Source organism: Manis javanica, chromosome 3 (assembly GCF_040802235.1).
Source record: "Manis javanica isolate MJ-LG chromosome 3, MJ_LKY, whole genome shotgun sequence".
In the NCBI taxonomy this organism is placed as follows: domain Eukaryota; kingdom Metazoa; phylum Chordata; class Mammalia; order Pholidota; family Manidae; genus Manis; species Manis javanica.
The window spans coordinates 47,856,377-47,868,607 of record NC_133158.1 but is presented as its reverse complement, the minus strand read 5'-3'; the positions used below and the strand labels follow the sequence as shown (position 1 = coordinate 47,868,607).

The 12,231-nt window shown below is 48.1% G+C and overlaps 1 protein-coding gene across 10 annotated transcripts in view; it reads left to right on the top strand.

Annotated features, from left to right (window-relative positions):
• Window positions 1-12,231, top strand: part of DOP1B (DOP1 leucine zipper like protein B) — a 101,171-nt gene that overhangs the window by 20,857 nt on the left and 68,083 nt on the right. For all 10 annotated transcript variants that reach the window (XR_005060358.2, XR_005060359.2, XR_005060360.2 and 7 more), the window contains 3 exons: window positions 5,173-5,354; window positions 5,697-5,867; window positions 10,697-10,886. Coding sequence is in view for 7 of the 10 variants with exons in the window: in XM_037014775.2 (XP_036870670.2) it covers window positions 5,173-5,354; window positions 5,697-5,867; window positions 10,697-10,886 (543 nt within the window). In the remaining 3 variants the exon portion in view is untranslated. The remainder of the gene's footprint in view (window positions 1-5,172; window positions 5,355-5,696; window positions 5,868-10,696; window positions 10,887-12,231) is intronic.

Here is a 12,231-nt window from a genome sequence, read left to right as displayed (position 1 = left end):
AAGTGCTAGAAAGTGGGGCTCAGTTCGGGGTTGCTATTTTGCTAATTAAGGGTTAAAAACTCACTCTCAGGGAAGTTCCTGGGTCCCTACAGCTTCCTCGGCACCAGCAGTTGGGTGAAACACAGTGTTCGTTGCCTTTTCTTTTTTGGTGGTACAATATACCTAACATAAAACTTACCACTTTTAAACTGTTTGTGAACATACAGCTCACTGGCATTCAGTGTGTTTATACTGTGCGGCCATCATATCCTCCATCTCCAGAACTTTTTCATCTTCCCAAATGGAAACTCTGTCCCCATTAAACACTTAACTCCCTGTCCCCCAAGCCCCCGGCACCCACCTTTCTACTTTCTGTCTCTGCTTGAGCACTCCAGGGACCTCCTATAAGTGGAATCGCACAGTATTTGTCCTTTCGTGTCTGCCTTATTTCCCTTAGTATAAATGTCTTTGGGGTTCATCCATGTTGTAGCAGGTGTCAGAATGCCCTTCCTTTTTAAGGCTAAGTAGTATTCTATGTACAACAGACCACGTTTTGTTTATTCATTTATCTCTTGATGGATGTTTGGTTGTTTCCACCTTTTCCTATTGTGAATAGTGCTGCAGTGAACATGGGTGTACAAATATCCCTTTGAGTCCCTGCTTTCAGTTCTTGGGATGTATACCCAGAATTGGATTGCTGGATCATTTGGTAAACAAATCAAACATTTAATTTTGTGAGGAGCCCCCACATGATTTGCACAGTGGCTGCCCCATTTCTGTTCCCACCAGCAGTACATAGCACTCACTTCTGAAACCTGCAAGGCCTGGACTGCTCCGAGTGGAACGTTCTCTTTTTCAAAAGCAGCTGCAGCCATGGGCATCAGGCTGGACCCCACCCCTCCACCTTCCTGCTGAGAAGTGTCCTTGGGAGCCTCTAAATGGGCTGACCACACCAGCCAAGTACTTTGCTCATGTCCAAGGGTGTTTGAGTTGACAGCTCACAGTCAGAGAAGCTTTTGAATTGTGGGTGTCTGATTAAAGAAAGCCACCGTGGCTGAGCCACAACAAGCCCTGAATCTTTGGCAGCCAGAGGGAGGGAATGAATCATTAGATAACTCACTCTCTTTAAAGTTTGCGCTGAAAGCGTGGACCTGTTCCCCTTGGCCATACGTTAGCCCTCAAGGAAACTAAAGGAAAGGCCTATAAACATAGGATTTTGGAGAGCCAGAGTGGGAACCTTTGTGCTGGCCTTTACCACTGACCAGAGGCTCCTTCTTCTCTGGTCCTGCCCCTGAGCCTTTGCACAAGGGGCAGGGATGGATGGTGGAGAACAGAGCACCCTTTCCTTAATGCCATCAAGGCTTGGGTTGTGTTCCCCTTCAAGCACATTTTTTGAGATGCTACTTAGGGCTGCTCCCCCAGAAGGTGTTTTTAAGTAGTTTCCAGAACCATTTTTCCTGAGTGCATTGTCACTCGGGCAGGAGGCGCTCTGTCTAGGGGTTCTGTCTCTTGTTTCCAGAAGGACTTTGAATCCACTACCTGCAAAGCATCTTCACCTGGGTTTTCATCTCCAGTCTTATGACCTGCAAAATGTTTCTTCAGAAATTTTTCATTAAATATCATTTAAGAAATAATAGCTTATTTTCCTTATAAACTTAAACATTAATTACTATTTATCTTTTACTTTGTCTTCTTAAAAGGTAAGTTCAGATTCTTTATCTCCACCTCTTAAATGCAGACTGTCCCCTTGCCTGCAGTGTCCCTTGGCCATTGTTGTCATGTTTCGGGTCTGCAGTTGATCTCACCAACACATGTACAACAGTTTGAGCTTCTCCTTTCTAACCTGATGTTATTTCTCAACTGTTATTGTTAATACAGTAGCTAGTGTCCTTGTTTGCTTTTGTGACAATAAAGGGCGTGATTTATACACAACTGGGTTTCCATTGATCCTTTTAAAATGTAGTGCATCTTGTTTTCATTCCTAAAGCTTATGCTCAATTTTCAGTTTGTTGTCATAAGAGCTCATGTTTGGCATTCGCTAACTCTGTGACAGACACTGCGCTAAATTCTTTACATGTGGTGTCTCAGATGATGCTTACAAACTTTTGGGAGGCCCCATTATCTGCATTTTTACAGATGAAACTACAGCTGGGAAGGTTAAAGAATTTGCCTGACAAGCAAATGGTGGAACTGGAATTCCAGGCTCTGACCTACAAGCTCACCTACTTAGGCTCGCATTATCACAGCTTCAGTTTGTTTGTTTAGCCTGTTTACAGACACAATCACCATGACCTAGGCACTATGTTAGCCCCATTCTTAGCAATGAACATGGTACAGAGGGGCTCAACGTCATAACTGCACCAGGGAGCAGGCTCACACGTTCTGTCTGGCCAAATCCTGACTCCAGATTTGATGAACTTGATCTCTGAGCGGCTCTGCTCTGCTCTTGAACCTATGTGCTTTGATCTAAATGACCAAGCCAATGGTGAAAAGATCAGCATTTTATGTGGTTTTGCCTTTTTTTTATCAGGAAGGAGGAGCAGCTTCTCATTTTTTTACTAGTCCATTATATCCTTTGTTCTTGCTGCTTTTTAGACCAGACAGCTTTGTTCATCATGAGGTACCTTTCCCTCGGCAGGCACTAACTCCTGGTCTCAGACAGGCCATGTTCACACAGATTAACATGGGCAGCATATAATATAATGAGCAATCCATTCCATAGGAACTGGTCACAGCTTCAGTTCTTGGTTATGTTTCTCTGTGTCTTTTTTCAAATTAAACTAAGTGGGGTAACAAATTTAAATGAGAAAGAAATACTAACCAACCCCATTCATTTGAAACAAATGGTGTGGTTCATTGTAATTGCATTTAAATGGAAAGAGGTATATCAGTCAGGATAGGTTATGCCATGGTAACAAATAATCCCTAATGTCAGTGATTTTTTTTTTTTTTTTTGCAACATGATTTAGTTCTGCCTCTCTGGGTCAGCAAATGGTTTCTGTTATCTGTAATTTCTCAGGGAGCCAGGCTGGGAGGGACCTCAGCTCAACCCATGTTTCCATGGCCTTAGAGGTGGAAAAAGAGAACCTAGTGAGCTCTTAATTGACTTCTAAAGCCTGTGCCAGAAGTGACACTGCACTCATCTCACTGGTCAGAGTTAAGTCCTGTTGCCATGCATAGGTTCAGAAGGCAAAGAAGTGCAGTCCTGCTAAATGCCCAGCCTGAGGGAACTAAACACTTGTGAATCCCAGATGACCACCCCAGGAGATGCGTCGCATCTTTACACCTCGATGGCAGAAGTGCAGAATACACTGAGCAAAACTGAGATTTGGTAGTGACTTAAAAAGCAAATGCTCTAACCTGACGGAACTTAAACTGTTAGAATGAAGAGTTAGAGTTCAGCTCTCCTACTCTTGAATCCATGGAGAAAGCCTGTGACCACATTATCAATAAGCAGTTGAGTTACAGACATTGTTTACTAAAGCCGTGTCTGGGACTGGCCAGGAGCTCGTACGTGTTGAAGCTGGTGATGGTTGTGTTGCTGTTCCACCGAAGCTGGTGATGGTTGTGTTGCTGTTCCACCTGCTTTTCTGTGATGGTAAATGCCTGTGATAACACGCTGCTCCTGCGCGTTCCCATGTTCATTCCTCTTGCCTTGATGTCTTTCTTGGTTCTTATTCTCTGTTACAACATGTGCTCCAGATCACCTCAATTTTGACATAAGTACATTTTTAAAAACTACTTCATTGGCGTCCTTTTGTTTTAAGATATCAGACTCCTCTAAATAATGTTTTAAGGCCGTTAGTGACCTCTAGCTCTGTTTTTTAAGATGCAGTTTTATTGAATTTGAGAGTTCAGTTAGCCTTCTGATGAAAATATTATTTTCCATCCCTTCCCTTCATCTCTGGCATAACCTCAGTGTATGTTTTAGAGATGGGATCATTTTCTTCGTTTAGTAAAAGAAATCCGTCATGGCCTGAGACCATCTGGTCCCAGAGGCCAGCAGGTGTGACACACAGATAAAATGCAATTGGCATTGAACCTATTGTCTTCCAGGATACCTGCTTTGTTTTAGATACTGTGCAGGGTGCTGAACACAAGGGGAAGAAGGTAGACCCAGCCCTCAAGTTGCTCACCGCCTAAGGCAGCCCTTAAGCAGACAACCTTTAGAACAGTATGAAAGTTGGTGCCAGATGTGTTGCATGGAACCCAGTGGAGGGGTAACTAAATATGGGGGGGAACTTCCTGCCTCCATGAGAGGGGGTGCTGAGCTCAGTCTTGTGTGGGGAATTAGCAAAGAGAATGCGAAGGCTGTTCAAGCAGCAGGGAAGCAAATGACAGGCCAATGGATCCATGTTCTTACAAAGTTTGAAGCTACAAAGCAGTGGGGCAGATGAGGTAGGCAGGAGTCATGCTGCGGGAGCCTTTGAGTGGCTTTTTAGAAGCATGAACTTTGCCCTGTAGGCTTTGAGTAAATATTTGTGTGAGTTATGTGGATTGTCTGCCATAATGACAGACACTGTATTATAAGATTGAGTCATGAGGACCCGCCCCTCTGTGGCTCTCTGCCCGTGGTCACTGCTCTAAGGAGCAGACCTGACCCACTCACTCTCATGACCGTATTCCTCAGGCTCAGCAGGCGCCCAGGGCCGCTTTGGCACAGACAAGGGGAGATGAAGCTCAGGAGCCCAGTCACTCCATCCCAGCCAGGCTGTGTGTTCCTCCTGCGGGATGCGGTTCCCTCCTAGAAGGATCAGCAGCTACGGAAGAGACCAGGACTCACAGCCAAGCGGTGTGCCCCATCTCACTCAGAGCCACTGGATGTAGCTGAGCTGGAAGGATGATGAGATAATTGAGACCTCCTCTACTCCCTGGGCAAAATCCCAGGGCTTCCATGGCACTCAGACAAGGGTCTTCTGGGGGTCTGGAGGTCGCCATGCTCTGCTCAGTCCTGGATGGGGAGCGGAGGCTTCCGTCACCTGTACGCAGGGTCCCACAGGCGACGAGAAGCTGTCCTGATGGTGATGGAGTCCCCTTGCTCTTGGCCCCGGCGCCTGCTGTGCCTCCAGCATTGTGTCCCTGGAGCCTGGCCCTGGCTCTGGCGATCCCCAGGCAATCCCCCTGTCCTGTTACTTCTGCAGGTATCTTCCTGGCCTTGGCAGATTTACTTCCCCCTCTGCATGTGTTTTCCAGGCTCTTCAGAGTAACCTGAAGTATTCCTTGCTGCCGAGACGGCTCATTATCAGCAAGAGATTAGCTCAGTGCCTGCATCCTGCTCTGCCCACCGGTGTGCACCTAAAGGCCCTAGAAACCTACGAGATTATCTTCAAAATTGTGGGGACCAAATGGCTAGCCAAAGATCTGTTCCTATACAGGTATAGTAGCCTCCCCACCATATTAACTTTGATTACCCAAGTAATCCATAATTCAGTTCATACAGCTAGAAAACGACGAACAAGCAAAACATGGTGGGTGTGTGACACTTGGCCGAAGTTGGAGCCATCCTCACAACTTCCCTGTCAGTGTGTTTTAAGCACTGCCTCACCACCTGCCTTTGGTGTGGCAGTGCCTCGTGACCATGTCGCGACAAGCAGGCATCCACATCACCAGCTTGAATGGCTCCCTGGCTGCTTTTGAAAACTGCCCCCCACTGGCTGACCATTCAGAATTCTGATTCAGCCTTTTTTCACCCCCTCACTCTTTTTTCTTTCCCAAAGCTGTGGGCTGTTTCCTCTTCTGGCAAACGCAGCCATGTCGGTGAGGCCTGTGCTGCTTGGCCTGTATGAGAAATACTTCCTTCCACTGCAGAAGCTGCTCCTGCCCAGTCTCCAGGCCTTCATCATGGGCCTGCTACCCGGCCTGGAGGAGGGCTCGGAGATCTATGACAGGTGAGTCCCATCCAGGGCTGGCAGCTGCGTCCCGGGCGGGCGGGTGGCCAAGCAGCTGGTGTTCCCTTTCACTGCTTCCTAAGATCAGGAAAGAGCACAGAGACTCATGAAGCAGAGAAAGGCTCAGAAGTCAAGTTGATGTTTTCCATTTCTGCGGTGTTCTCTGCTTGACAGAGTACTGTGTTCTTCTGGGAATTCCCTCCATTTGCAGGTGAGAGTCAGAAAGTAAGGTTTCCCTGAGCCACAGGGTTGGTGGAGGGGCAGAGCAGAGATTCCTAAGTCCACTGAAGTCAGATTCTGAGGTCCTCCTTTCAATTATACTAGACTGCTTCCAAATGAACGGGCAAAGCTTGGTTTCATTCATGGGTAGGGCTCAGAAAGGTGATGCTCAGCAGAAGAGCTGGGTGGATTTCAGCAACACGTTGGAGAAATTTGTAAAGCTCACATGCATAAAACTTCACACAGGTTTTTGGTCACTGCTTACCAACAGGAGGAGGACATATCCACTCAGACTACTGAGTAGATACAGTGTCCTATTTTTCTGGAGAATTATAATGTAAGAACTCACTTCCATCATATTAACTGCTTTGATACTGTGATTAACCTCTGTTAATAAGACCCATTTTAAGAGCCCAGGTGTGGCCTGACTGGGAGGTTCAGAAACCTTTGCCTTACAGAAGTTTCCATTTTGTTTCCACAACACACCACTTAGATTTTTCTCACAACAGAGGCCCAACCACCTTTACCACCTTTGCCTGTTGTATTGGCTGTGACGGCAGGGCCGGGGGTAGTGTGGAGTCAAGGAATCAATCCAAGGTCTATTCAAACTGTTCCATTAAACTCAAGGATACCTGATAATCAGAATGGTTTGAGGGATTATTGGCCAGGGATGCATTTTAAATGGTGAACATCTATAGTGGGATTTGACAAACTCAACCATAAGTTTGTACTTGACCACTGCAAGCTTTCCCACAGAGCAGGTGGTAGCTTACCACCTCCCAGTGGAAAATCCACCTTTATGAAGGAGCATCATTAGGATCCACTCCCTTAGAAGGCAGAGTCTGTCTTCTTGCTGTTTTAAGCCTTGCACCATGCACTTTTAAGGCTGGCACACGGTCATGATGGGAGGTGTGTTGAGTCAGTGACGGCGAAGGTCACATAGGGGTCATCAAGAAGACCTTTACCTAACTATCTCTTGACTCCTAGTTCCAGGCTCTTCCTGGAAGTTCTGGCCCAGTCATGTTTTCCAAGCAAAAACGCATGTATTCCCGTGTGTTTGTAAATGGTTTTTCCATCATCTGACAGATGAATGTATCAGTTCCCAAAATGCACTGCAATTTTTTAAGTCTGTAAAAGTGAATCACACCAGAAGAGTATAAATAGTTGCAGTATTTTTGTGTGTTCTCTTAGTTGATAAATGAGGGTTCATTTGAACAGTTGCTAAAGTTGCTTAACGTGAGTATTTTTTCCTAATATTGCAATCTCTTGACACTCAGCCAAGAGCTGAGTAAAGCTGCATGAATCACTGAGTAGATGTAGCTATAGCTGTGACGGAAAACCAAGTCCAGTGAGTGCAGCAGCCAGAAGTAACTCATTCACAGCTCTCCAAGGTGGATGCCAGGTGAGGGATTTAGAATAACAGCTGAGGGGGTGTGTATAGGCGCAGTATTTAGATGACCACACAAGATTGTTTTGTCACTGTATCCATGTTCGTTTGAGAGAGTTCAGCAACTATTTCTTTCCCAAAGTGCTAAGGAATTGACTCACCCCCAGAGAATACTGTGCAGAGACAGGAAAGGGAGGGTGGAGCGGGGGAGGTCATGATGTTCCTGGTGGTAGAATGTGCAAAGGGGTGAATTGGGTTGGGACCGATGGAGGCGGGGGCGACACGAGTTTCCCTGAGGTGGAGACTATTCCTGGTCTGCGCTCCTTAGTGAACCATAAGGAATGGAAATTTTGGCCAGTGGTAGGACTTGTTGTTCATGCTGGGTTTCTATCCTTTTGATGCCCGCAAATCACTGCTGGCCAGAATTTCTTTTTTAAGGTACCCATGAAGTAGCTACATAGTTGTGTTTTGTTGTACTGGCAAAACAAGATTCATCAGGGAAAATCACCAAGCTCCTCTTCCAGGAAGCTGGAGGAGAGGTGAATGTTTTAAATGGCTTCTGAGCCAGCAAAAACTGGCTCCCCAGAGATTTTTCCTGTAAGCAGTCGTTCTCACCCTGGGGGGCAGGTTTTGCCCCCAGGGGATGTTCAGCAGTCTTTGGAGACATTCTTGGTGTTCTAACTGAGGTGGAGTGGGTGCTTCTGGCATCTAGTGGGTGGAGGCTAAGTGGGCTGCTCAGCATCCATCCGCCAGGGCACACGACCGCCCCCACTGCAGTGACTCAGCCCTAAGTGTGCCTAGGGTCCAGCTTGAGAAAACCTGCCTAAGCAGTAGTTGAGCAATACTGACTTTTCTTTTGGTTCATTCCAGGGACCGTGATGATGAGCTCTGCTGGCTCTAGAATTTTTACCCCTTTTGGGGCATATGTCTGACCTACACTGCTGCAGGGCGCTGTTGTCACTGCTCAGCTTGCCCAGGTGATCACGCCCCAAGCTGTCCAGTCTTGTGCCCCCGGTGGCTTTCCGTGATTGTCCACTCGGCAATTGGCTGCACAGCTGAAGTTGCAAAATGCATGGGGTTTACGGGCAAACAGCCCTGTATTACTCACTTGCTCTCAGCTGAGTAGAAAAGAGAGTGTTGGGGTCATTTGAGTTTATGTTTGCAGGAGGCACAAGAGCAGCAACTGGGGAGATGATGGGAATGGTAGCGACTGGGAGTTTGGGGTTTTTTTTGTCTGTTTTTGTTTAGGGTTTTTTTGTTGTTTGGTTTTCAATAGAAAAGATTAGAGTTCTGGACTCTAAACTGTGCCCACTAATTTTGGAATTTCACACCTGAGAAGATGTGAACAATTACTTAATAGAAAGTGACTTGGCTTTTAACCCACTTACCTTGGTTTTTTTACTTACTTTTCCACAGCAAAATCCTGCCGTTTCCTAAACTGTGGCATCATTTACATTTTAATATCCATGTTTCTTAGAATAAAATGAGACAACACTGCATTTCTTTAATAAAATAGCCAGTGTACTCTGAGTGTTGAAGAAGTGATAGCTCGCATGGCATTTCCCAGGGGTTTTTTTAGCCGTGGAACCTCTCTGTGGAACAGCCCAAGTGGCCAGTGTTCTGTGGAACATACTTCGGGAATATGCTGTTCTAAGCAAAGTGGGGTATGAGATCAGTGTTTTCACTGAGTTTTATCTAAGTGTTCGTCTTCTTGGGAGTGGGATCCCAGAGAGAGAGAAGCACTCAGGGGCTTCCTAAATTAACCTGTGCTGTAGGAATCTCTTCCCAGCCCAGGACCATCCTGTCTGCCCTGGGGGCAGGTGATGCAGGCGACCCATCTGCCTGACTGACTGTAGCTGTGGCTGCTGAGTGGTGCTTCAGCCCAAAAGTAGGGCCTTTGCTGCCTTGCTGTCAGAGCCAGGCAACGATAAGGTCTGTTTGCTCAGCCTTGCTAGAGAACCAGTCAATTTCTACAGCCACTGAACCATTCTGTGTACTTTTCCTAAACATTTGGCTGTTACTTGGGCCCCTTCATTTTTGTTTTTTCTGAAAAGATGACACTGTGCATCATTTACTTCAAATATTTTCTGAGACAAAAATATTCAGACTAGTTTTATGGAGAAAAGGTTCATTTTTAATGTATTAAGGTGGTAGATACTTCTTCTGTGACATGTCTATATACACTGAGCTGATTATTGAAAAGTAAGCTGGAGACGATTTGGGTTACAGTAAAGGGAAAGAGCGGCATTCATCTGGCAGCTCTCCCAGGTGTCAGATGCTCATCTGGACACCGGGACCGTCAGCAGACGGCAGACCTGGTAGTGTGACGGTAGGTGCCGTGGCCTGTGCACTCCCTCTGTTCTCTGAGGTTCTCACCTCTTCATCTCCTTTACCCTTTATCTCAGACCTGAAAGCTAGTGTGCACAGGTTAAACTGGTCCAAGGGCCAACTGCCAGGAAACAGACACATGATTGGGACAACAGAGGCCTGACTCCAAAAGCCTGGGTCGACCACCGCGCTTCACTGGCCTGCTGCTTCTGTGGTTTCTTCCTGTCTTCTTTGCATATAGGAAACTCATGAGAGGTGGAAAAACCTTTCCTCTTTTGAGTCAGATCAGTCAGTAAGTGAAACATCTTTGGGGGAACTGGCCTTTGCTGTTTACTGCCAGATGCTGTGACAGGCCTGGCAAGCTTTGTCCTCGCCGTGGGCAGGGCGGCGGCCCCGCTCAGCTGTAGGTGCACTCCTGAGGAGTCGAGGCCTGGCCGTGGTCGGTATCAGTGGAAAAACGAGCTTAGCGATGCAGGTGAAGTTGCTGACGCGTCATGGGGATACCCTGAGAGCGAGAAGGACGGCCAAGCAGCAGGCGCCAGCAGGAGGGCCTGCAGGGCGGTGGCCACTGTGCGGGTGCCGGGGGCAGTGACGAAAACCCTGCTGCGGGCCGCACAGATGCGCAGTGGAGTGGGAGGCCCCGCACATTTCTTCCCCAGTGATTCTGAAGTCTGCATAGCTGTTGGCCAAGAAGCTGCACTCTCAGGGACATGTTTGTTTTAACAAATTCAGTTTCGGCAACGGCAAGCAGGTGATTAAACACACAAGGGCCAGAGCTGGCAGCAGCTCACAGCGTGGAGCAGGGTGGCCGAGGAAGGCAGTGCTGTTCCCGGCCCCATGGAAGTGCAGTGGGACCCTGGGGAACGAGCCTTAATCTGTCACCTCTTGTCCACAGAACTGATGCCCTACTCCTGAGGCTGTCCCTGGTGGTCGGCAAAGAGGTGTTTTATGCTGCCCTCTGGGGGAGTGTCCTGGTGAGCCCGTCCATCCGCCTACCCGCTTCACTCTTCGTGGTGGGCCACATCAGCAGGGACTCGCCCGGCAGGGAGCAGAAGTACATGCTGGGCACTGATTACCAGCTCACGGTGGGTGCTTGCTGCTCGCAGGGCAAAGGGGCCTGCAGGGCCCAGGCGGCTCCCCAGATGTGGCCGGCCCTGGAGCTGCACGGGACTCTGGGGCTGAGCAGATGGAGGAGAGGCAACCTTGTGCCCCGCCAAACCCAGGTGGTGGGTTTGTTCTTGTAACACAGGCCACAGAGGTGCGTTCACACCTGCAAAGGCCCTGCTGGAGGCACGGGGAGCTCCCAGCCCTGTGTCACGCTGGCTACCCTCCCCCCCAACATGAGGCTCCCTCCTTCAGCTACCTTCTGGGCCCTGTCCCTGCCGGCATCCTCTCCTCTTGCTGCTCAAAGCAAGACACCCGGGTTCCTCAGGCGTCCCTTCCCAGATCCTTCCAAGGGCAGCTCTCCTTCTCAGCCACAACATCCCTCCTCAGGGCGAACTTCGCAGATCTCTGTGACTTGTTACCAAACTTGCCTCCTGTGTGTTCAGTGGCCTGCAGTGTGTCGCCCCCTCATGGTGCAGTTCAAACATAAATGCTCAAAACTGAATTCCTAAGACATTCCTAAGTTAAAGTCGGCAAGTTGGTGTGACTTGCTTACCCCGTCGCCCGAGTCCGTTTCTCTTTGCAAAGTGGGGACAGCACATCTTCCTTGCGGGGCCCTCTGAGGATTGAGTGGAAAGCATGACAATAAGCACCTGACGTGGCATGAGCCTGGTAGCTGCCTCCTTTCCTGCCCCATCAGGACCACTTTTTGTCCCTTCTCCGTTTTCACCACCCTGCTTCTGTTTCTTACGCCTTGCTCCTGGGTCATACATCATTTTCTAACTGGCTTTTCCCTATCCCATCTTCTACTGATCCAGTCCTTCTTCATTGCTAAGAGATTTGCTTTGCTAAAGTATAACTTTGCTCTTATCTATGCTGTGTTTGAAAAACATCTGGCTTCCTGTTGCCTACACATAAAGTCCAATCTCAAGAGTACGCTAGTCTGCTTCCAACTCACCCATACCTTACTGCCCCCCTCAGGCCCCCTGCACTCCCAGAACTGACTGCCCAGCCTGGCCTTATACGTCCCTGATGCTGTGTCCTGCTCCAGCCTGTCCCGCCGCTCGCAGTTATTGCCAGCCCGTCTTCTGCATGCGTCTCAATCTAGGTCTTTCCTGTCCTTCAAGCTCACCTCTCCCGCAAAGCTCATTGTTTTCCCAGGTGAAAGACCTCTCCCTCTCCCTCTTCTGACTTCTCACAGGTGTTTATTAGCTTTTGCCTTAGGCTCTTAACCATCTGGCATGCATCTGTATTATATCTATCTCTACTCAGAAAAGACACTTGAAACATTTATTGAATTGGTTTGGGATCCATTCGACTGAATGT